Source organism: Dermacentor variabilis, chromosome 9 (assembly GCF_050947875.1).
Source record: "Dermacentor variabilis isolate Ectoservices chromosome 9, ASM5094787v1, whole genome shotgun sequence".
In the NCBI taxonomy this organism is placed as follows: Eukaryota; Metazoa; Arthropoda; class Arachnida; order Ixodida; family Ixodidae; genus Dermacentor; species Dermacentor variabilis.
Window position 1 is genome coordinate 66,658,364 of NC_134576.1, and position 24,898 is coordinate 66,683,261.

At 46.7% G+C, this 24,898-nt stretch overlaps 1 protein-coding gene across 1 annotated transcript in view; it reads left to right on the forward strand.

Annotated features, from left to right (window-relative positions):
- The first annotated feature begins 1,655 nt into the window (after window positions 1–1,655).
- LOC142592772 (uncharacterized) overlaps window positions 1,656–24,898 on the forward strand; it is a 37,812-nt gene continuing 14,569 nt past the window's right edge. Inside the window, exons 1-5 of the mRNA XM_075704438.1 lie at window positions 1,656–1,752; window positions 12,168–12,429; window positions 13,567–13,909; window positions 20,295–20,430; window positions 21,128–21,295. Of these exons, the coding sequence (XP_075560553.1) occupies window positions 12,168–12,429; window positions 13,567–13,909; window positions 20,295–20,430; window positions 21,128–21,295 (909 nt within the window). The 5' untranslated portion in view covers window positions 1,656–1,752. The remainder of the gene's footprint in view (window positions 1,753–12,167; window positions 12,430–13,566; window positions 13,910–20,294; window positions 20,431–21,127; window positions 21,296–24,898) is intronic.

Sequence of the window (24,898 nt, forward strand, 5' to 3'; positions counted from 1 at the left end):
AATTTCTATCCGAACGCCGTTTTCCCTTTCCCTTGCAGCGACCGCGCTCCAAGCCGGACGGTGACGTACTCGTGTCCGTGCGCCTACGTACTCGTGAACACACTGTGACGTCGCTCATGGTGACACCTGACTTCGAGAATTATTCAAGACAACATCAGTTGTTTGTGTGATACGTTGCTTTAATTGACTAATTGAAGTTTAGAGAAATAATAAAACGCACAAATGGAATGTCTGCGTATTCTCTTGTTTTACTTCACAACGAAGCGAGAGAGATGTACTTCCGCCTCGCCTGCTAGTTCCCACGGTCGTGCAGTCACGTGCACAGGTACCAAAAGTATGCCATTTTCTACCGTGGTTCCAGCGCGTGATCATGCTCTGTGATCAGCTTCTTCTGCCTCTGTATTCGTGTAGCACTGAATCATAACGCCAGTCATGTGTCCTTGTGCAGAGCGCGCAAAATCGTGCGCTGCGTAAAAGCACAACCTCCACAACCATCAGAAGAGCTTGCACGTGGCGTCGGGAACAAAAGTGCGCGGCGCCGAAAAAAAAAATCAAGGAGAAAAAATAACATGAAGGCGGGGTCCGTGACGTATGCGTCACGCGAAAACACACGGAAGGAATTTCGCTTGCCGAGGTTGCGGAGCGGAGAGAGTTTCCTGCTTGGCTGTGGAGCTCGCCTCCGGAAATAATGGGTTCGCTGCACTGAAATATCGATACCTCGTCTATTAATTAACCGATTTGAAAACTTTATGTGGCATAATGCTTCTCAGAGGAGACGTAGCGACTTCCAGCGTGTAAGCAAAATGTTGTATGGGGCCTGAGGGGCCCGTTACAGAAGCACAAGACAAAAAGCTCCGGCCAAGTGTACAAGCAACACCATTGCCGTCATCTTCTACATAACGTAGTTGCTGCTGTACACTAAGGAAGATCGCTCTAAGGAGTAACATTAGCGTCATTTGACGTAATAGTTCTGCGGAAAACCACAAGGTGGCGAGAAGAAATTAATTAAGGGAAAATGAGACATCCACCCAATCGTAGCAATTGCTACAAAGGAAACCCGTACGGTTTCCTCGAAAGGAAAGCCTCGCAAATCAAGAAAAATTTGTCCTGGTCCGGGACTCGAACCCGGGACCACGGCATTTCCGGGGCAGCCGCTCTACCATCTGAGCTGGTATAGTGGGACGAATCTGGAAACCCTGATCCATACCGCGAGATAACGTCTAACTTTATTACGCAACAAGATATACCAGCATATTGCAATGCAGCTTTCTCACGAGACAATATATTTCGGGTGCGAGAGGCACCTCTTGGGGTTTCGCGCTCTTTTCGGGCAATCCTTTAATTCCATGAGGTGTCGCTTTGCTTTACGACGTCATGACTTACAGTGTGGTGTCCTCGCGTTACTCTCAGATCAGTTATCAGCTCCTACAAACACAAATGATCCAAAAAAATTGATGCGTCACTGAACGTGCAACGTCGAAAAAATATCGTGTTTGTTGCGCATGTCGTGATTGCCACAATCTCACAATACCGCATCAACACCGGTGGCGTTGGTGGTCGCGTTTCCTTCGCCATGCGCTAAATATGATGTGACGCAATGAGTACGTCACCTTGATATTCTGTGGCCAGCGGTTGCCCGGTCGCATTTTCGCGGCACCAGCTACCATCGCTGGAAGCCTGCAGGGCGGGTGCTTTGTTCGGACGTCTGCGGAGCCACGCTGGAGCGGAGCTCGGCCTAGCGAACTTTTAACGGTAAGCCTTGCGTTTATTATTACACGGAAGTATGGTAGGGAGGGGAGAAGCAGCATGTCTTAGGAATGAATACTACGCCTCGCCTTTAAGCTCGCCTTGAGAAGGATTTGGAATGCATAAGAGGCTTGCGCAAGATACATCGAGGCTCGACGGAAGCGCACAGAGAGTGTGCCTTTCTTCGGTTGAATTCGCTTCAACGTTCAGTATACGTTGTTTCTTCTTTTACTACTCTGTTCGAAGGAAGTGAGCGAAATAGCTTGCTCACATCGCGTCTTCAGCAGTTCGCGCTTACTGCGGTCATTCTGAGCTATCAAGCGTAGCACAAAGCTGACGTGGTCCAGTAGCAATGGTTTTCTGATGGTAAACGGGAGGCCCTAGGTTTGATTGCAGATAAGAGCGGCAGCACTAAGATTGTGTGGAATGTCAAAGTGATCGTGCGTTTAAACTTGGGGTTCTCTGTAAAGAACTCCAGAGTTGCGGAGAAATTATTCCAGATGCCATGACTATAAAGTCCCTCCGAGGCAAATTATTGCTTGAACTGCACTATATGAAGCAGTAGTTCCCTGAATACAATATTCGTCTTCATAGAGTTGCATGCAGTGCTTGTATCTCTTGATGGGAATAGCCGCCCACTACAATTATGCATGACAACTCGCTCGGATAGCGTTGTCGCATAGTTGGTTTGCAATAATTACTGTGACCTCTAAAAAAAAACTTCATCCAACTAAGGTTTCTGGCTAAACACGGAAATAAATACTATAAGAAAGTGATAGCGCTGTCTTACCTCTTTGCCACATTTGTAGTTGCTATGAAGATTCTTTTCGTACACTTTCCGTGTTGCACACCTTTATTGCAAGTAGCGCTTACACTTCCTTCTCTCATTGTCTACTTAATCTTTTGCTTCGCGCTACTGCTCTGCCCAGTATAACCACAGCACAGCGAATTTTCGTCGTAAGACTCTTTCCTTAACTGCGGATAGCTACGCCCCTCACAGGGGGAATCTTACGGCGCCGTTAACTTGCCGCAACATTCCGTGTGATTGCCGCTACGTAGTTTCTTAGAAAACAGGGCCGTGCATTTTGTTGAACGCGTGTAAACCCACGTATCTGCAAATTACGCGCCAGACTCACTTCCGATAGCTAGAAACATCTTCGTAAACAGAGATGACGCTTAGCATCATTACGGTGTTTCGCATTGGCTTTCATAGACCGTTACTAAATTTCGTAAATAGGGAACGTTCGCTTCTGCACTTGGCGCTGGTGTGCGCACTTCGCGGCTACCACGTTCTGAACTAGGTGGGACTAGACATTCGTATGGTACATCAATTTTTTGCGCGTTAGAGGCCTCCTGGATAGAGCTGTAGTGTTAGCCGTGGGTGGCTTAGCGGCAAGGACGTCGCGCTGCTAAGCACGAGGTCGCGCGATTCAATCTCGGCCACGGCGCTCCCGTTTCAATGGGAGCGAAATACTAAAACACCCGTGTTTTATGCCTTGAGCGCACGTTAAAGAACTCCAGGCGGTCAAAATTAATTTGGAGTCCTTCCCTGCAGCGTGCCTCATAGTCACATCCTGGTTTTGGCACGTAAACTCCCAGAATTCAAGGAAAACTTATTCATTGTTACTTGAATCGGACCTTGCCTGTCTTTTGCTAGCAGCAAATTGCGTTTACGCTTGAAGCCACCTTACTTTCTCATTGACGGTGCACTGCAGTTTTTTGTTAGGGTACATTTCAGTTGCTCCGTTTTCTTGCACCGTGTTATGCGCGATAGGCGATTGCCCTTTCAATGTATTTTGTTCGGCTGTTTCCTACATGATTCCCCTCGCAGCTACAAGGCCACTGACACGCAGCGCACTCCATGCTCGCACTATACTAAATTGCAAAGGTGTACATGCTCACTGACCTGGAGAGGCAAAGCAGAAGAGTGGGTCTAAAAATTAATCTGCAGAAAACTAAAGTAATGCTTAACAGTCTCGGGAGAGAACAGCAATTTACAATAGGCAGCGAGGCACTGGAAGTCGTAAGGGAATACATCTACTTAGGGCAGGTAGTGACGGCGGATCCGGATCATGAGACGGAAATAATCAGAAGAATAAGAATGGGCTGGGGTGCGTTTGGCAGGCACTCCCAAATCATGAACAGCAGGTTGCCATTATCCCTCAAGAGAAGTATATAATAGCTGTGTCTTACCAGTACTCACCTACGGGGCAGAAACCTGGAGGCTTACTAAAAGGGTTCTACTCAAATTGAGGACGACACAACGAGCTATGGAAAGAATGATAGGTGTAACGTTAAGGGATAAGAAAAGAGCAGATTGGGTGAGGGAACAAACGCGAGTTAATGACATCTTAGTTGAAATCAAGGAAAAGAAATGGGCATGCGCAGGACATGTAATGAGGAGGGAAGATAACCGATGGTCATTAAGGGTTACGGACTGGATCCCAAGGGAAGGGAAGCGTAGCAGGGGGCGGCAGAAAGTTAGGTGGGCGGATGAGATTAAGAAGTTTGCAGGGACGGCATGGCCACAATTAGTACATGACCGGGGTTGTTGAAGTATGGGAGAGGCCTTTGCTCTGCAGTGGGCGTAACCAGGCTGATGATGATGATGATGACATGGTGCGCACTACCATACCGTATATCCAACGCAGCCGCTGCCTGGCGGACAGTGGCTGAACCCCGCATAATGGGGTTGGCGCCTGGCGTCTTCTGCTACCACTAAGTATTCACCAGTACCCGTACTGCGTGCATATCCTACAAAACAACGTTGTCTTCCGTACTTAGTTTCGTCGCTTAGGTACTAATGTGCATATTTTTTGCCGTTGTATAGGAGCAGTTCTTCCTTCGACGTGGACTTCGCGCTATAATAGGTCGAGAGTGCGACGTGAGATTGTCGCCCTCTGTAAACAACAATAATTTAAACGTTGTCGCTTTGCGGGTCGATGTCATACAAAAACATTTGGGGACCTTTTGAGCAAGTTATTTGATCATGGCGTGATGGGAATGACTTTGTTTAGCTAACAATCCTGAAACTTTTGTTACTGTGAATTATGAGGGGGGTCGTGTGAAGGCAACGCAGCAGCAATAAGACCTTAAGCAATCATATCGCGCTATACACTTGATCTCGGGCACGTATTTTCTCTACTGTCCCGTACTCGTTACGCGACCGGCATCATCTGCTACTCAGTTCTATGTTGTGGTTCTGATCACAACTGAATCTGACGCTTTAGCACTTCGATTCTCTGCTACAAAAGGAAAGAGAAAATTTTGTTCTGCTATTCACTTCACGACACAGCGGTCATTTGCTTAAAACATCTATTTTGACCTTTAAATTGACTATTTCTTTCATCGTCATGCATGTAACCATGACAACACTGCTTTGTGCTTAGTTAAGCCTTGCTTTGCTGCTATAAAAGTAATCGCGAATGAAGCAACATCGCAATATTGCCAACGTGCTTGTTTTGCTCAACCCATTCTATAGCGATAACTCTACTACTCTAGGGACAAACGCAGAAGACGCCTGGTTCTGTAAATCTGACCGTCGAGCGCAGCAGAGGTCAAACTGGTACTTAGTCTGCCACTACCGGTAGCTTCTGCGTACGGCCGCGTACAAAGTGCGCCGAGTGCTGCTAGCTTCGTGAGCGCTATGCTTTCGACATTTAGTTCGCTTAGAATCGAGACACAGCATAAAGGTCGATTCACTCGCGGCTACTGCCGCGCCGAGCAGCGTCTGCGTGCTGACTTGTGGTGCAGTTGCAGGTGCGGTAACTAATATGCTATCGCACGACAAACTTGGTTTACCAGCGTTCAACCATGGCAACAAAACTGTTTGCTTTTTTTTTTCACTGAGTATAAAATGCCTATATGAATGCGTGCAAGTAGTAAATTTGAATTCATCCATACAGAAAAGAAATACCTAAATCTCGTATACAGAAGAGAGTCCCACAATATTAAAACGAAAAATGGGCAAATTATTTCGCAGTGTAACTCGCTACTTCATTTTAATTACACAGCAATGCAGTGGGTCGTTCCGCAGAAATGGTTGCATTACTTCAGCAGCGCCACAGCAGTATCGGGACTGTGCCGAACCAACGTGAAAGCCGCTAAAAAAGTGCAGAAGCACAGTTTGTCGGATTGCTGGCCAGTGGCCCGTTATACGAGAGTGCGGTTTTTTAGCGTACAATACCGAAATACTTTCGCGTTTAACGCACTCCAAAAGTTCAATTTCTGTTGTTGCTGGCCCTTTTCTGTTACTGATTAATTTGTCAAGCGCAGTATCAAACTCTGCATGACTGAAACGGCGCACTCTTCAGCTTGCGCCTTTAAGACCCGGCTACGTTCTGCCTCGAATCTTCCGATTACAATGGGACAGTCGACGCAGCACAACTTACGGCATTGCCTTGACTTTAATCGTCTGTGTAAAACATAATTTGGTGATTTCTTCCTACTTAGATGTCACGAGTGCTTTTATCGACCGGGTGTCATTTTGTTTGTATCATCTTTCGTTTACACTGTTCGCAACCGGCAGTTCATAAGGCTTCGTTCTAGCAAGTGGCGCACACATCACTCACTGGGCAAGATGTTTTCGCCCCGTTAATTTCCTGGTGTCGCACGTACTAGATTTTACTTGAACAAGGCTACCGTCAAATGACAAATGAGCGTCGCCAGCCTACATACCGTCCTTCTCGCGTACTTTGCGCATGCCTACTTTGTTACTCAAGTTTGTGAAATACTCGAACATCTATCATTTTGCCACACCGGCGACGATGGCTGAGATTGCCGGATTTCTGGTTCTGAGGAAGCAGGTATAACAAAAGGAATGCCATCAAGGTTGTCCTGGTAATCCTCGCGTAATTTACGCGTCTTCTCTGTTAAGCTACTAATTGAAGAAATGTGTGCAAATAACGGAAGTAAATACGGTGTTCTCGAAAAATCTTTAGGGCGAATTATATCTGACGTGAAGTGCTATTTTTAGTTTGCTTGAAAATTTCGCGAAATCTTGGTTAAATCTCGGATTAATGCTAACCTACTGCTAGCTACACATTAACGCGAGACATTCAGTTGCATCAATGCCAATATAGTAGCCACATGCGGCACTCGATCGCAGTCCAGCCACATCAAAATCTTCATCGCTCGCCATTGGCTTGCTTACCCAATGTAGCCCTTCGCGATTGCGAAACTCAATCCACGTCGGGCTTCATCGCTATCAAAAGTACCCCGTGTGAGACCGGTGTCACCAGTGGTCTGTTATGCTGCTAAGTGGCGGTTTACTGTGACGTTTAGATGAACTCCACTTTTCTTATGAATTATATGGTTCCCATCGTAGCATCTATATGGGCAGACTGGAGATAAATTTAGGTTATGAACTTTGCGACAAGCCATTACTAGGTTTCGTTCTGTAACTGGCGCGATTTCTGCAGTGAGACGGTACTGTCACTGTTCATTTGTTTGTCCTCACAATCAATGACCATGCCACGACATAACCTCAGATGTCCAACATATTCCTTTCATTTGGAAACTTTCCATTATTCAATTTCCAAATTTCATTACTCTGTAGTCATCTGCCTAGTAAAATTATTTTCTGTTCATGAGTTCTCTGTTGAGTGTCTCTCTGCCGTTTTGTCATAGTGCTGTTACTGGGTGGCCCGGCACACTCAGGGAAATGTTCGCCTTTAGCCGTGTTCTCAGTCTGCATTGAAAGCGACGCTTTTCCTTGCGAACCTCGCTGGATTTCGTTACCGTGGCAGCCGTGTCTTGGCTGTTCCCTTGTCGAATAGGCCAGACAATCGCAACAGAGCACATGCCGCTGGGTTCCAGGGTAATGAGGAAGTAAACGCTCCTTGCGGATAGAATAGATTGTAAGTGCGGTACTTACGCAAGCACGTGCTGTTTCTGAAACCATGCGTTCAAGGCGTCCGTCCTTCTTGCTGGTAGTCAGCAACTCCATTTCGCAAAATTCGCGCTATAATTTGTGTGCACGCATGTTTTATTTTCGGGAATAACTCGGTCAAGAAAAGCCGAGAGCACTCGCCATCACGTTCAACAGAACTGCTTGTTGGCCTAATTCATCATCAGCCTGGTTACTCCCACTGCAGGGCAAAGGCCTCTCCCATACTTCTCCAACTACCTCGGTCATGTACTAATTGTGGCCATGTCGTCCCTGCAAACTTCTTAATCTCATCGGCCCACCTAACTTTCTGCCGTCCCCTGCTACGCTTCCCTTCCCTTGGAATCCACTCCGTAACCCTTAATGACCATCTGTTATCTTCCCTCCTCATTACATGTCCTGCCCATGCCCAATTCTTTTTATTTTAAATAAGATGTCATACACTCCCGTTTGTTCCCTCACCCAATCTGCTCTTTTCTTATCCCTTAACGTTATACCTATCATTCTTCTTTCCATAGCTCGTTGCGTCGTCCTCAATTTGAGTAGAACCCTTTTTGTAAGCCTCCAGGTTTCTGCCCCATATGTGAGTACTGGTAAGACACAGCTATCATATACTTTTCTCTTGAGGAATAATGGCAACCTGCTGTTCATGATCTGAGAATGCCTGCCAAACGCAGCCCAGCCCATTCTTGTTCTTCTGATTATTTCCGTCTCGTGTTCCGGATCTGCCATCACTACCTGCCCTAAGTAGATGTATTCGCTTACAACTTCGAGTGCCTCACTACCTATTGTAAATTGCTGTTCTCTTCCGAGACTGTTAAACATTAGTTTTCTGCAGATCAATTTTTAGACTCACTCTTCTGCTTTGCCTCTCCAGGTCAGTGAGCATGCATTGCAATTGGTCCCCTGAGTTACTAAGCAAGGCAATATCAGCGAATCGCAAGTTACTAAGGTATTCTCCATTAACTTTTATCCCCAATTCTTCCCAATCCAGGTCTCTGAATACCTCCTGTAAATACGCTGTGAATAGCATTGGATAGATCGTATCTTCCTGCCTGACGCCTTTCTTTATTGGGATTTTGTTGCTTTCTTTATGGAGGACTACGGTGGCTGTGGAGCTGCTATATATATCTTTCAGTATTTTTACATAAGGCTCGTCTACACCCTGGTTCCGTGATGCCTCCATGACTGCTGAGGTTTTGACAGAATCAAACGCTTTCTCGTAATCAATGAAAGCTATATATAAGGCTTGGTTATATTCCGCACATTTCTCTATCACCTGATTGATAGTGTGAATATGGTCTATTGTTGAGTAGCCTTTACGGAATCCTGCCTGGTCCTTTGGTTGACAGTTGGCCTAATTGGCGATTGCTAAAAGACCTGCTTTTTTGCCGCAAGTTAAAACACACACAAGAGAGACTCATAAAGACAACACGGACGTTCAACTTGGTCAACTGTGCAGGCAGCAGAGTAGGGGCAGCGTTCCCTATCACTATGGCGGTGTGAGCTTTCTGCGCAAGTGTGGAACTTCTGTCACTGAACTTCTGTGCAACATTCTTGAATACTAGCGCGTGATGAACGCTTTGTCCACCTTGCGCTAAAGATGAACATTTCCTTTGCAATTGTTACATCTTCGTTACGTATTGCACATTTACCGCACAACTTTTTGTTATCGTTCTTCTGGGACTTAATGCGACCATACAGGAGATATTGTGACGTGGTGGTGAGGTTGACGAACACAGTAGCAATACTGTGAAGGACAAAACTTTTATTGGTCGAACCTGTGCCCAAAAAACAGGCTACACTTATAGCACAAAGATAGCGGCGAACACGGTCGGCGATCGTCTAACATCTGATCAGCGGGTCAAGCGCGTCGGCTTTTATACAGCAGTCGTCGAATGTTCCAGACTAATAGTTGGTATCCGCGCGCCTTCCACAAAGTTCTACACCATTCGCGTCAGGCGATGAAATCGGATAACAGAAGGTTCGGCGACAACAGACATGGGATAGAAGCATCAATAACTTTTCAGAAATTTCATATATATCCAGGCGCGTCCCGCGCTGTGCAATAACATTTGTCAGGCGGCGAAACATGGTGGCCCGATAAAGATAAGTACACGTGTCAATTTGTAACGTTTTGTGTTCGTTCTCAAATACCGAGATAGCAACCCACTAAAGGGCCATCGATGTGCGCGCCTGCAACAGGTTTTCGGGCGTCATTCATAGCACATTCTATAACATCTTTTTACATTTCTAAGCAACGCTGGTTCGATACAATAAGGCAGCGGAGTCGCACTAAGTCGCTTAGGCGCAGGAATTGCTGGCCTCAATCCAAAAGCGAAACCAGCCTGTTGCGGCAGGCTGGTTGGAGTGCCTGTTCTAAAAAAATAGCAATTGCCTGCACTATAGGAATATCTTCCTATCTTATGCTCAATGTCGCCCAATTCCTTCTCTGCTGTTATATGAGGTGTTCGGATTAACTTCTGTCGCAGTAAACTATCGTGCTGCATCGGCACTGCATAAATATGTCACCGCTCTTTCTCGAGCCGCTGCGTTTCTGTTGGCACTTAGCGTTTTCGTTTTGCTTTCCATTTCGCCACCGCATGTAGAAGGTACATGGCTAATGACCAGAAACCTTTCCCTTGCTGTGCTTGTGCTATGCGTCATCAGTTAGCCACATGACCCTTCCGCCTAGCAGAAACCGTTCACCAAAATCTTACAGTTCTATTTAACATTTTCCTTGCCTTCCAGCGCACACAAGCACATTTTCTGAGCGTATCTGCTTACTGGTATCATAAATCGCTGCTAGGAAAGCAGATCGCTCGTATAATTCGCAATTACAGCACCTGCGTCGCTTTCCTGTCACCCTTTAAGTGTCAGCACACTCTGCTAGATGCTACGTTCGTTTGTACGCGGAACGTTTGGGAGCGCTGCAATTACGGCGCGCAAAAGGGCATGTCACGTGGTATTTTTATTTTGTGAGAATCTGCAATAAGCGGAAAAGCACTAATACCTAACAGATATACAGTTAGAGCCTGTTTACTCAGACGTTTTGCAAACCGCCCAAAAACTTTCTAATTTTAATCGTTTGCCTAACTTCGTTGCTTCAGCAGTTGGTTAATCGAGACTAATTGTACAATTAAGCAGAATACAAAATATAGCACGCCTTACTCCATGCAAAAGTCGGCAACATGCATTTCGACGCGTTGCCTTAGAGTACAGCGGCATATTTTTAAACTTTGGCTAAATTTAGCTTGGAAACCCTGTATAAGAACTTTATGTATCTTAGTTAAGCGTCACTTCCTTTTCTACTCGTATAATGGAAATCGTTCTTGATAACTTCCTGCCAGTGCCATCTCTGCTTCATGTTATTATGCTTCAAGTGCTTGAGCTTCTATCAATGTTAAATTTTACATGCGAATGCCGCGTGGTTCTGCGCTGTCGGTCAGTCTCTTATCTCTGCGTCTCCTTTCATTTTCTGTCCTTGTTGCTGGGGCTGATGGGTTGATGGCGCTTGATGTGGTATACTGCATATACAGGTCTTAACGATATGCCGGACACAATGTTTAGTGAACTTATCGGCGTGGTGATAAATTTCAGTTCCCGCTCCCCCCAAGTTCTCCTGCATGTACGATTCTGTCATCTAAAGGCGTATGTTTGTTCACGAGGGCTACTCAACTGCGCTTTTGCCTTCACTGCTAAGGCTCGCATATCTCTATTAGGTTTCATCTATTCAAAAAGAATGGTACAACAACTCGTCCATCAAACTGTCTCATTGGCTGTAAGTATCGAAGATTACGTCACAGCTTCTTCTATAACCGTCGTGGTCTCTTAGTGGATGTGGTGTTAGGCTGCTAAGCACAGGTCGGGTCATCAAATGCAGGCCACGGTGGCCGCATTTCGATGGGGCAGCAAGTACCTCTGTACTTAGATTTAGGTGCACGCACAAGAAGCCCATGTAGTCCAAATTATTCCTAAGTTCTCCACTACGTCGTGCCTCATGAGATCGTGATTTTGGCACGTACAACACCCTAATTTAATTTTTAGGGTTTCAAATTACTATTCTGCATTGTTTTATGCAGGTGCTGTTGCGCGCGCTTGTTTTCAAACCTTCTACAACATGCTGCACCTATCCTCATTTTCTTGTTTCGTTTGCTTATTACACGCAAATAATCTATAACCTTATTTATCTACCACAATATGAATCTCTAAAGTAGGCGCCACCACCTCGTTGCGAACTTTCCCGAACCGTGGTTGGAAACATTCAATACAATTGCGGCAAAGAATAAAAGAAATGTGTCGTTTTTCACCTCTTTGGAGGCGATAATCTAGCCCTTTGGAGTCCACATATGGGCCCTGCATCTATATTCCTCGTAAAGTGGATTTGTGTTTGCGGTACTTATGCACTTCAGAAATCGCCTGTACCGATCGTGTTTCGCGGGAAGTAGGTAGAAACTACGGAATGCTGGCTCACGGAAAGAGACGCTGGGCCATTACTGCTTACAGAATTTCTACCGCACTTTGCGCGTTACAGATGGCCAGTGCGCCAAAGCAGGAAGAAGGCGGCAATGTCCTGTCTCCGGAATACATGGCATTGCTACAGAGCCTCTGCAGACTGACTCGACCGACGGTGAACGAAGTCACTGGCATATTCAACAGCGAATTCCGCCGCGCTTTAGGAGGCGGAAAAGCGAAGCCTTCCAAAAGGTCTGAGGCTCCATCAGCTTCCCGTGGAGGTCCATCAACATCCCGGGGAGGGCCTTCTCGTGGTTCCAAGAAACGCGGCGGCAAATCGGGTAATCGAGGCTTTGTTTGCAGATGCCTTCCTTTATTAAAATAAGCTTGTCTATCTTGCTGTTTGCGGACGTGTCTATGCGTTTGTATTGTATTTATTTCACCATGGCTGTGAACTTCCGGATTCGCGCCTGTCCCACGGTCCATGGTTCACCCGCCCGCAGGCATTGCGACCTCCTTTGTCCCGTCATGAAAGAGTCTTTGCATGCCCATGTGAGGCTTTCAGGTGCTGGCATTGGCGTCACTGCAGGATCTGCAAATACGCGTTTTATCGGAATATATGTAGGGCTACACCTCCTCAGCATTTCTAAATTTTCTGGACGCGTTGCATTTTCGTAATTCTCTCCAAACATAACCACATGCTTCTATATCAACGCCAGTCTCCTCTAGAAAGAAAAGGATAAAGGACCGTATGCATGCCACTTAGGTTAAGACGAGTTAGCTATCAAGAGTGAGGACAAGAGCGCGCCATATTGAAAGGTTGCACGTTGACGTGCAGTTTGACAGATGAATATATACAGGTTAACGGGTGAATGAAGCAATCGGAGAACGCGTACCCACTGGTGCCCAACAATTCCTTCCCTCAAGGTGGTTTTGGCCTATCTGCGCCTGCGCGAAGGTTTTTGAGATTTTTCGCGCTGCAGATCTTGTCACTGTGACCGCCGACTCATTTCACTTGTCCCCACGTGAGCAGTCTCAGAACCACGCTGTGGGCGGGCGCCTCAAAATACCCTCTATAAAGAACCGTCTGTCACTTTCCTGTCATTATTACTTTTAGTGTTTCTTTTAGTATTTAGTTTTCTTTAGTGGTGCTTCTGTATAATGCCTCTTTACCGGACGCTATTAGCAAGGTCTCGTGAGGCTTCGTCTCACCACCGTGCCTTATATACATCTTTTGATGCTCTTGCCGAAAGCACTTAAGAATGTGAACTGCTCAGCATAATGCCGCTGCCGAAAATTCATACCAGCCGTGAAGCAGAATGCATTTGGTTGCATCAGTAAGTTTCTCTGGTTACGCTCTCGGTCATCACGCGGCGCCACCAACCCGACCACTCTTTCACTCGTTCAGGAACCCGGAAATCCGCAATGCTGATCAGCTTGCGGACAGATTAAAACTCTACATCTTTCTATCTATGTAGCCCCTCGTGGTCGTGGCAAGGGTCGCGGTCGTAAGGGTGCCAAAGGCAATGACCCTGACGACGATGATGACGGCGACGGGGGTGACGATGGCGGCAACGGCGGAGTTGACGACGAGAGCTACCAGCGTTCCTGCACCTGGGAGCCTGACCAGAAGCCCTGCTGGATCATCGCCGAGCTGGATCCGTGGAATCGAACGCTCGCCAAGGGCTTCTTCGAGCTATGTGAGCACAAGTGGGGCGAACTCACCCTCCAGGGGTACGCCTGGCCAGACACCAGCGCGCCAACACTCCCGGACGTGCTGCGAGTTTCCCTGCTGATGCACTTGCTCCTGCGACAGCACAGGTTAGCAAGAAGGTCCCTTTGTGCTTTGTGTGCGAATAAGAAAGGTAGGAAGGGGGGTGGAGGGGCGCAGGTTGTCGCTCTACATTTGTGACGGTGCTCCTCCTCACAGGGCACGAAGGCAAAATCTTAAACCTAAGATTACTAACGTTCACATGAAGCTGACTACATAAGTTGACGTGCTTCTGAGTACACAGGTCGAATAATATACTATATGGCTGATTGAGGTGCGACGCTCGAGCCATGGCCTGAGCGTCCTCCGGGTTTAGCAAGAAGTGAAGGTTTCTCCTTTCCACAACGTTCACGTGGGCATATTGGGATGTTGTCAAGCGTGCTCGCTCAGCAGGTCGACCAAGCGGTAACGGTGGCGCACGCACTTAGTGTACGAGCATTCAGCGATGCAAATGATAGCCTCTATACAGTGAGGAACTGATTCTCTCCTACGCCATTGGAGACCTATCGCTTCTCCGTAAACGCTTCTTGCCATTCGCGAGCTACCGAAGTCGTGGACGGCAGCAGCAAAGCTGTTGGTGACATCTCCTGGCGTTTTGTTGAATCACAATGCATATGAAAAAAATTGCCTCCTGGTCAAATGAATATCCTAATAGGAATGCGTAGTCTATTGTGTTGCTACCAACGCTCTGCACCAGCAGCTACAGGCCAGCTGGAAAGAAATCTCACTGGCTAAATGGGTTATCATCGCGTAGTATGTACCACTGAAGTAATGCTGGCAAAGCCACAAGTCTGTTCACTTTATCAGCCTATAAACAGCACTTGAGGAGAAGCGTGTGCCAGGTTGTTGACTATTTACTTAAAGGGTCCCACACCAGTCTCAATTGTAAATGTGGGTTACACATGAAGCTGTAAAACGCCGTTGAAGGAGCATTTTTCTGAATTTTCAGAAATCCGTTTAATATTGGAGGTTATACAAAATTCTAAGAGGGCTGGTCAAAGAATGTTTAGTAATTCTATCATGATGCGATACACGATGCTTGAGAAACAAGTACTTGAGATACAAATGCAAGATCCTACCGCAATTATTGTATCGGATACGATACCTTACATTTGTCTCAAGACACTTCACTATATTCGCAAATTTCTTATTATAGATGTCTACAATGTAGCAGCAAACCTTTTGCGCAAAAATATTGCTTGCAAATTTTTAACTCCAATCAAGCTTTTATTTAAGTAATGTCTGTCAATGTCAATTTTTTTGCTGAAATTATAATACTTCCTTTCCGAAACAATTTCTCGAGCTTGGTTTAGCTGCTTAAAATGACAGCTCTTTATACGCTGCGCTGTCAGCGGTTTTTGCTTGTCGCTTTTGTAATTGATGAGAGTCACTGCCCCGCTTGCCGACCAGCTTGCAGGTCGCCATCGAATCACAAGAACGTCACTAGGCAGGCTCTGCACGATGGTTCAAGTGCGGCTGTACAGTTTTACCTTGTCCGTAAACCTATTCAGTTTGTGCTATACCAGATCACCGGAATAGTATAAAGCAGCAGCAGCGCTTGTAGAGACATTTCTTGTGACGCATCGTGTATACAGAGCATATAAAGCTGCCATGACCTTTCGTATTCAACTTATCTGCTGGAATAAACCATTCGCTAGCGACGTATTCATTAACGGACAATAATTTGAAGAAGTTTCTCCTGCGAGAGAACTTCTGCAGCTCAAGAACGTTTCATGTAATGTAGTGAAAAAATTGGCGCTTGCAAGCAACAATCGCGTTGGCAAGATAGCCGCCTTATGCGCAATTCTCCCGGAAGCTGCGGTACGCAGGCATTGCTTCACAACAGTCGCACACATCCACGAGATCCTTCAAATCACTGAGTGAAAGCAACTAGGCGCAAGGCAAATCCCTTCTTGCATTGCTCAGACTTCGTAACAAAGCACCATCCAAAAGGAACTTCGATAACAACGCTATAGCGTCATCAGAATTTGAGCCATAGAAGCCGCACGCATTGATGTATGTACGCGGCACAGTACGTTGGCTGCGAGCAAGTATCATGGCTTAGTAAGTATCATTTCTTAGTAAGAACTAAGAAATCAAGAAAATTTGCCAGACGTATAATACAAATACAAGATGCCCAAATTGTATCTAAGAAAGCATATACGATGCATATATCTTCGACACTGCCCAGCACTGAATTAACATTCCTGCTACGATGCCTCCAACAGGCAAGCGTTCCTGTCATCGTAGACACGCTCTGCCTCCAGATGGATTCCAAAGCGGTCTTAGTTCGCGGCCTTTCATACCAGAGCCGAGGAACGAACCGAGGTGTCGAGCTCCACTTTTCTTCTTTTGTGTTTTCTTTTTCGGGCAGCGTTGCGCCTTCCGCACTTGATGATTCGTTATGCTGAGTGGCTAAACAGGCACTGCGAAGAAACATTTGTGCATGTGGCCTCTGGCCTAGCCTCTCTGGCTGACGAGGGCTCTTGCCTAGACCCTCAGACACGATGCAATGGTCTGTTTCGATACGACAAAAGCTTGCCAGAAATATTCGTGACTCTATGACTCGTATTCCAAACGTACGTTAGACTTTAGCACTACTAAATTAAAATCTTTCTTACGTCGGCCGCGTTGCGATCAGTTTTCATGTAGAATATGGTTGGCTAGGCAGTATTAGCCTTGTTTTTTTTTGTAAACTTTGCGTTACAAGATAAGGCTATTCGCGTTGTCGCTTTGGAACCTGCAGCTTTATTATGCTATCCCTACCTCGCCGTGTTGTATGTCTGCTCAATGAAGGCACAAGTGATGTATAAATAAGCACGAGACAGTTCTAAAACTGGATCGCTGGATCGCACTGCTGCTCATTGCACATACCGCAAATCTTCCGGTGCGGGTATGTAAACAAGTTCTCGTTTTGATTTTCCTGAACTTCTCCATCCATCTTTTCTTCACTAGTGTTGACACTCAAGCGCGTCGCATGACTGCACGTCCTGCTCTCTGACACTTACTCTCACGCAGTACGCATGCTAAAAAGTTGTGAGAAGCAGCCTAAATAACAAAGGCAAAACGACATATAGCGGTTACAGTGAACGCAAATTAAGAAAATCTATTATTGGCACCCGAATTAAATGTCAACTTATTTGTAACCTTACGTGTCTACATTTCCAACGAGTGGTGCGCAGTGCAATACTCGAGTACGCACATCACCTCGCGCTATTATCTCGGAGCTTTCCGAAACCCTCCATCGCAAGATTGCAAAAACCGAGCTCCTACCTCGATGACTCTGTGGAACACGTCCATCCTTGCGTCTCGCTTCGGCCGCATTGTGGCGGGAATCTGACTCAAATTAACAAATTAAATTACTTTAGCTTGCCCGTAAAAGCATTACCACTTGCAAAAGTACCAGGTAACCGGAAGATTACGGCAGTAACGCCCTTAGCAGCGACATCTTGTGACGAACTGTAACCAAAGAGCCTTAAGTTAACACTGCAGTGAGCCAGCATACCCTACTGAACTGCTAGTTCAACGCTGCTAAGAGATAACCGTTAAGCTTGTCAGTAGTTAACGTAATCGAAGTTTTCTTTGTATAAGAACATTCATGGGTGGGGTAGGCAAATTCAAGTATAGGTTGCCCATTTTAAACGGTACAAAATGTGCGCAACGCAATAGAGGAGGTGCCAGTAGCGATCGCAGATGTGCCTCTTCCTCTTCTATCGTGGTCTGTAATTTTTCGCTATAGTTAGAAATATTCGTGCCCCATTGCAATTCTTAAAACCCCTGTAGTTGGAGAAAGTGGTCACTAGGTGTCACTACCAATTGTTTTACCAGAGTACGGACAAGATAATTTCTCGTTGGGCGAGAAGAGTCTCGCGTTTCCGGACTCCTTTCATCGGAGTGCACGCGGACACGCCGCAGCGAACGGGTTGCCCTTTCGATCTCCGGCAGCTTCTTTCACGAACCATTTTCGGTCAAAACAATATTTCTATGAAACTTTCGGCATAACTATTTCGTTAAAGCGAAGCATTGTTTGGCTAATCGGAAACCTTGTGGCAGGTAGGCTCATGTCTCCGCTCGTTTCATAGAAAGGAAACTCGTGTCATTCGCCGTGGAAGCTTAGCTCAACTACGTTACACTGCTACGCACGAGGGCACTGGATAAAATCTAGTTGTCGTGACAGCACTTCGCCGAGGAGAAAGTGAAAAAACCGCCCGGTGCATTGGGTTCACGTTATAAAGTCAGGTGGCGCAAATTATTCGGGAGCCTCCCCTACTGCGTAGCGCATAATCGGATCATCATCTTGGCACGTAAAATATCAAAATCGCAACAGCAGAAGTGCGGGAGTCGCGCAGAGCATCCCGATGCTCTCAACGTTACGCCACCATCGCACTCATTGTGCGATGTGGCGTAACCGCTATCCTCCCTTGTCGCAGGAAATCCGGCGCCAGACCCCGACACCGGGAGTCTCGTGAGGGAAAAATTGTTCCGAAGCACTCATACCACGCAGGGCCCCCGTGTAGAGCAAAGGTGTTAGCAAACTGATTGAATTTCTCAAAGTAAGATGCGTCAGAAAAATTGTAAAGTGTGGCTTAGACACAGCCTACAGACATGATGGCGTTGGACTGCAGTTTTACTATACGAACACACGGTAACTGTGTTAGGCGGATATTTCAACACAAACCCCCTTTCCAGCGTTTATACCATTCCCGCTCGATTCCTTTCAACACCATCCAGATGGCGCGCGCATGCGCAGCCCAGGCAAGAGGCCACGTTTCTACCAGAAAGCTCACCTTCGTGCGTAGCGCTCACCGCCATTGTTTTCCGGTAAACATTATGGTTACATCACCTACAGTTGCCAGGAAACAGTCAAGGATCTTTGAATGCCATAGCGTTCCACTGTTAAAGGCGAAGCTTAAGGTTCTCCAAATTTTTTATAAGTGAAACCACCGTCGCATTCATGCTTCTCTCGTACCAAAATCAACGAGCTCATTTACACCACTGGCGGGTGCGTCGCGTCACAGGGCACTAGCAAGGGCACGTGAGCCCGCGCTGGCTTGCATTCGGCCACACACTTGCCCCTACATTGTTTCGGTTTCTCATATTCTTGCCTCATAACAACTAAAGCTTTGAGTATACTGCACCGCTTTCGGTATTGGCTCCAATTTATTAGTCATTTCTTCGTAGCAGGTAACGCTACGAAAATGCTGCGTTACATTTGTGAGTTCTAGTACTTGCATATGCAAAGTTGGGGTATGAAAATTGCCGGGTTTAAAAAGGAACTCCAAGGGAGTACAAAAGAAATTTTGACCGTCCTTCCACTACTGTGCAGAGGGGTGCAAGTGAAGCTTGGAATCAGCGGCTCTTCGTTGTCGTTACGCCTCGGCTTCGCGCTCTCACGGCGTGGTCGGCACGTCGACGACGAGCCCTTCCTCGAGGGAGTTCCCGCCTGCGTTCATCCAACTCTGCCTGTTCTTCCGCCGAACGCATGACGCGCGGCCCGCTCCCGTTGCAGCTCCTTCAATGCCGCCTGCTCTTAGACGGAAAGAACCAATCTCAGCATCCCCGCCTAACTGCCGAGCCTGAATGAACGGAAAACGGCGGGCGCGAGTCGAGCGCACACGCGATCACACCCCTTTTCCTCCTCCGGATGGAGGGGACGCCTGTGATTGGCTCGTGCGTTGCGCTGCGTCTACTTCATGCTTATAAAACCCCGCTTTAAACCTCGCGTAAGAAGCGACAGTGGCTGAATCGGGATGAGTGAGGTGGTCTCGATACCCTTCAAGCAATTAAAATTTTCGCGCGATATGGGTTTTTTCGTACGGCAGCACCAACACCGATGCCCACACGAGTGAGGCAATACAAGCGTCGCTTGAAAACGCAGCCGTGGGTTGCTGTTTGTGTCCCCATGGGCAGCCAAATCTTATTTGCGTGAGCAAAATCTAAATCTCTGCATTTTACCGTTTTAGTGACCGACTCAGGTCGCAATCATCGCAAGTTTCTTCGCGCAGAAACAAAGTGTAAACTTTTGTATGCTGTCGACGTCATACTTTCATAGTAGTCTTGCCTCCGTAGCAAGTCTCCCGTCAACCACACCTGCTTGCTTTAAACAAGCGCGTTCGCCCTTCCGATAACCATTCGAAGAACCCCAGACTACGCCGATAGCCAGTACCTACAATATGCCTCGCGTAGCTTTGATTCCCGCAGTGCGTGGGTTCTGCGTATATATCTTATTCGGGTTATACAAAAAAAAAACTGAACCCTTAATCGTGCATCGTCTACTGCGATGGGTGGCCGGTCTGAGGAAAGCAGTCTTTCCGGCAAGTTTCGATTTTGTTTCGATGCGTCTTGCTAAACTATAGGTCAGGCCGAGTGCATTCACGACTGTCTAATTCGTTCGGCAATTCAGTGTCGGCTCTGACAGTCCGTTTTTGCCCACAGATGCGTCCTACGCGTCGTGTTGGACGCGGCTATCAACAGAGTCGAACCCATGGTATTCTGGGACGCCATTAAGACCCGCGCCGGGGAGCTCGACCACTTCGAGTTGCACTCCGACGACGCCCATATGCGCGGCCAGGTGAGCGTGACCGGTGGATGACAGAAGTAACGAGCCATTTAGCGCTGGCCGCGACGGCCCGCGTCGTGTGACTGATGCCTATGCGAGAGGAGCGATTGCGGCGCATGCTCACACATGTGTATTTCAGCGTTTTGTCCTAGGCTATTCTGTTGAAGATCACATAGGCCCTGCTGCTCATTCGCTGAGCACGCAAACAGAACAACTCCCGTGTGCTCCCGTGTGAACAACTGTTACGAAGAGCGGTTTTGGAGCAACATATGGGCTGATACGCAGCGGGGGAAATGCTGAATGAGTTCCGATTAACCTAGCTGTCAGCGCTAACACTACAAGCTAGCTCCGTGTGGTTTACAACATAATCTCGCGGATTTAGATGTGAGCTGAAGCTTTAGTTCGATGGTGGTTACGGATTGACGTTTTACTGCCGTCACGTGTCAAATTCACTCGAACTTGTTTCACCTCTGTTCATTTCTGTCGCAGCAGCGTGAACACCATCGCCCGTGTACTTAGATTTCATATGCACGTTAAAGAACCCCAGGTGGCCGAAATTTCCGGAGTCACCCACTACGGCGTGCCTCATAATCATAAAGTGGTTTTGGCACGTAAAACCCCATATTTTCATTTTTTGTGAAGTCCATCGGTGCATAAAATTACGTTGTTTTTCTGTTCAATCAATCCTGTCACCAATCTATTCTTCCAGGTACCTCCTGCGACAGCCATCATATGGTCTCGCTCGCTGGCTGCCCTGGCATCTCTTCGCAAGCTGCTCCTAATGCGTGTGTTCTTCGACAGAGAAATTGCGCTAACGCTGGGACGCTTCATGGAAGATACCACTTCGCTTATCCATCTCACCGTGGACGACGTCTCAGTAACCATTCTTGCAACTTTTTTGTTTCGCGCTATGCTCTACTTGAATTTAGATGCCTCTATGCTTTTGAATTGTTACTCACTGGCATGCTGCATCGTTACGTTGCGTCGTAATCAAGTGTGCCAACTCGTATGGTCCTGTAGCATATTCAGAAACAAACAGCTCTCGATTCACTCACCCAGTCCGAAGTTGATTACGGCGCACCTTTATCCGAAAGAACTTTTGACTTTGGTAGTGACCGGAAACTTTTTTCTTGTCTGTGCACCATGACGCAATGTTTATCTCGAGCCAGAAAGCTGGCAACACCAGTTGTGTTCTGGTTCATCTTCTGGGGATAAATTTGAGAGAAGGCTTTCGCGCGTGATTACACAATTCAGGCGCAATGTTTCACCCGGCCATTGAACTTTCGGAGCTGGCACTATCTACTTGCTACACTGGCACTATGTACCACTCAACTGCCGCATCAGCCAAATTTCAAGCCAGTCTTTCAGTTCACACGGATATTCAACCCAAAGCGCTGTAGTGCCAAAAGAATCTGGCATTTCCACCTCCAAGTGTATAACGGACAAGTTTTAGAATAAGGGCTCCAAAGAAACGGTATTGAAGCCACTGCGCATGCCTGAGGCGCACAGTGCGTTTAGGTTTTGCGTCAGGCACGCCATGTCAGATTTAGCGGGAACCCCTAAAGCTGCCCCAAAAGCCTTGCGTCAAGCAACATGGCTGCACCCATCAAAGCGGCAGCTCAAACCCAGCACAAAACTGGACTAGATTCGCGTTTACGCGCGAAGTTCATAAGCTAGAAGTGACTGCGGTAATCACTTTCTATCAACTAACTTGTGTAATGAATGTTGATTTGGTAAACGCCACTGATTCAGAGTTCGATTCTCAATTTCATGGCTCGTAGGCCTAAATGGCTTAACTTGGCCTGTGGAGGCACATAAGTTTCGTTAATCAAAACTAAGCGCAGCAAATTGCTTGCTGCTAATACAATAACCTCAAGTCTAATTAAACGAGGAAACGCTAGTCAATACTCCTTATCGTAAAATAGTATATTGCATTTTATTATTTATAGCTTCTCATTCACGGCACAGTAGCGCTGCCAGCGCAAGACTCTATCCGCAAACGCAAAGCCCTACTCTTTACCTCCTCAACCCTGCGTGCCCCAACGCTAAAACCCGCAAAGCTTTCTGCCCCCCAAAATATTCGGACCCCTATTCTAAAGCTCTCTAAAAACCGAGGTCAAATATTCGTAGCAGCGTAACCGCTACACAATTTCCTTTTCTTTCGCCACCTCTAGCGAAGCGAATAGCTTTTAAATTGAGAGTACAAGACTAGTTTGTGTGCTCGTCTCTGTGCCTGCCAACCCCTAGTTGCATGACGGTACTCGCAGGTCTCAATCGTGCATTCCTTTATTAGCAAGTTGTTCATTTCATCCATATAACGTCAGACCTTGGATGGTTCCGCTCGTCTATGAAAACAACGACGGTCATAGTCAACCGTTTAGCTGGAAGTTCAACAATAGTGTCACACCACTATCTGCAAAAACCAGAAAAATTCAAATATTAGCCTGTCTTTCCATTCTTTCATTTATGCACCTACATCAAGGTGCATCTCAATTACACATCGATCTTGTCACAGCTAGGACCACATGCCAGTTTTTGACCCTACATTTACGTTACACCAGCTGTTCAGCGAAGTATTGATCTGCTGTATCTTGCTTAGTTTTTTAATGGAACGCTTCAATATTTCACTTGTTACTTCATTTGAGTAACATGAAGATATGAACTAATACATTTCATGTACAGTATTTCCTGCTTTGCCTGTTAGTGCCTTAAATGTATCAGATGCGTTTCTGTAACAAACTGCCCATGACACTTCGCCTTCCATGTGGCGCAGCTATTCTTAGTTCCTAACGAAGAATTCCGGTGCCAGCGAAGGTGTAATTGTGCTATAGTTTTCAGATAGTTTCATGCTTCATTCAGAAATAAAGCGCAGTGCAAGCTCGCTCTACGCAACTAATTTATTTTTCCTCTATGTTGACTGTTGCCAACAGTACACCGCTCTTGAAAACGACGAGGCGGTTTCAATTCCCAAACATCGCCGCGATTCCCCACCAGCCCCCGATCACAGCGCAGAAACTGTCGTGCGCCGCACACTTGACGTTTAATTTTTCACGGACACTCGGAGTGCTAAGTCATTCACTGCGGTTTCAGTGATTGTATGTGTGATATAACGCTCACTGAATTCCTACTAAATTACGACTATAGGCCTCCATGAGGCTGGAGAATAGTTTGTTAAAGGGATGGATGTTATCTAGTGTTAAGCGGTTAAATGGCATTCTATGGTCGGCAAGGTACGCATAAGATAATGAGGATTTCCTTATGACGTGAGGTGATCAAAATAACAGAAAATAAATAACTACACGAAAGCGAAATTGCGCTCTCGTGGGTGTCTGGACATCGCATGCTATCGAAGTAAAATATTTGCACATGTACGCAAAAAACAAATAGGTAACACGTTCTCTACCTTAAGCCTGCGTACGCGGGCCGGATGCAGGAACTGATATATACTTTAAGACATCATACACAATGCGCCATCGCAAATCGTCCTATTGACGAACATTATTCTTGGCAAGGCGACTGGAGTACTGCGCTCAATATTTGTCATCCTGTTTTGTAGATGGTCTTTCTTTCTCTAATACCATGTAACGACTCCCCGACGAGTCGCCTTCCTATAGCGTAGGAAAATTTTCATGCACAGAGAAGCTGATGCCTCAGAACAATAGCAATAAAGATCGTTTACACGCGTCCCCCTCTGCTGCGGATTTCAGTAGGTGAAATCTACACAAGGTGAAAAATACAGAATACGACAGCCGAAATGTTGCCGCTAGCAAGCATTGCTTCAATGAAGCGCAGGACACGATTCAGCACAGCTCAATTATCCGAGTGTAGGAGCTGCGGCAACCAACCGAAATTGCAGCCTCCCACGTGTGGGCATTTTTCAGCACCATTGCCATGGGCGTCATGTGTTCAGTTGGCAGCGGTCACGATTGAGCTTCTTCTGATCGACCTGTGCTCACTTGTTTACAGTGGCCATGGCGGCCGCATACACGGCTGTCCCAGCCGCTGTGACAGCCGCTATATTCACTGGACTATGTGAAACATTGGTTAATATTCCAGAGGCAGCGTACTTGTAGCTTTCGTTTATCGGTTAGCTCTGCACTGCAATGTTATTGTAAGCTTACCGGCTGAACAGGCGAATGTAGCAGCCAGTTTGCTTCGTTCATTTGCATTCGGCATCTTTGCTGCGGTCGATTTGCAACGCTATTGCGACCGTGCACCCGCTGTCGTGAACTCTTCGCAAAATCGGAAAAGTGCGTGCGCGCGCAGAAAAATCTGTTTGCTACCTGCTCCGACCACAGAGGTTGGTTCCGACTGCAACATTCTTGTGGCCAGCGCTGATCGTATAAGTTAGGAATGGCTTTTTCATTGCTTGCAGCGCCGAATAAAAATGTATTCGCGTTTGCGTGGGCTAAATTATTCCAAGTGGTTGAACTATATGTCGACAGCTGCTTGATTTCCAAAGAAAACTCTCGCTGCTCCG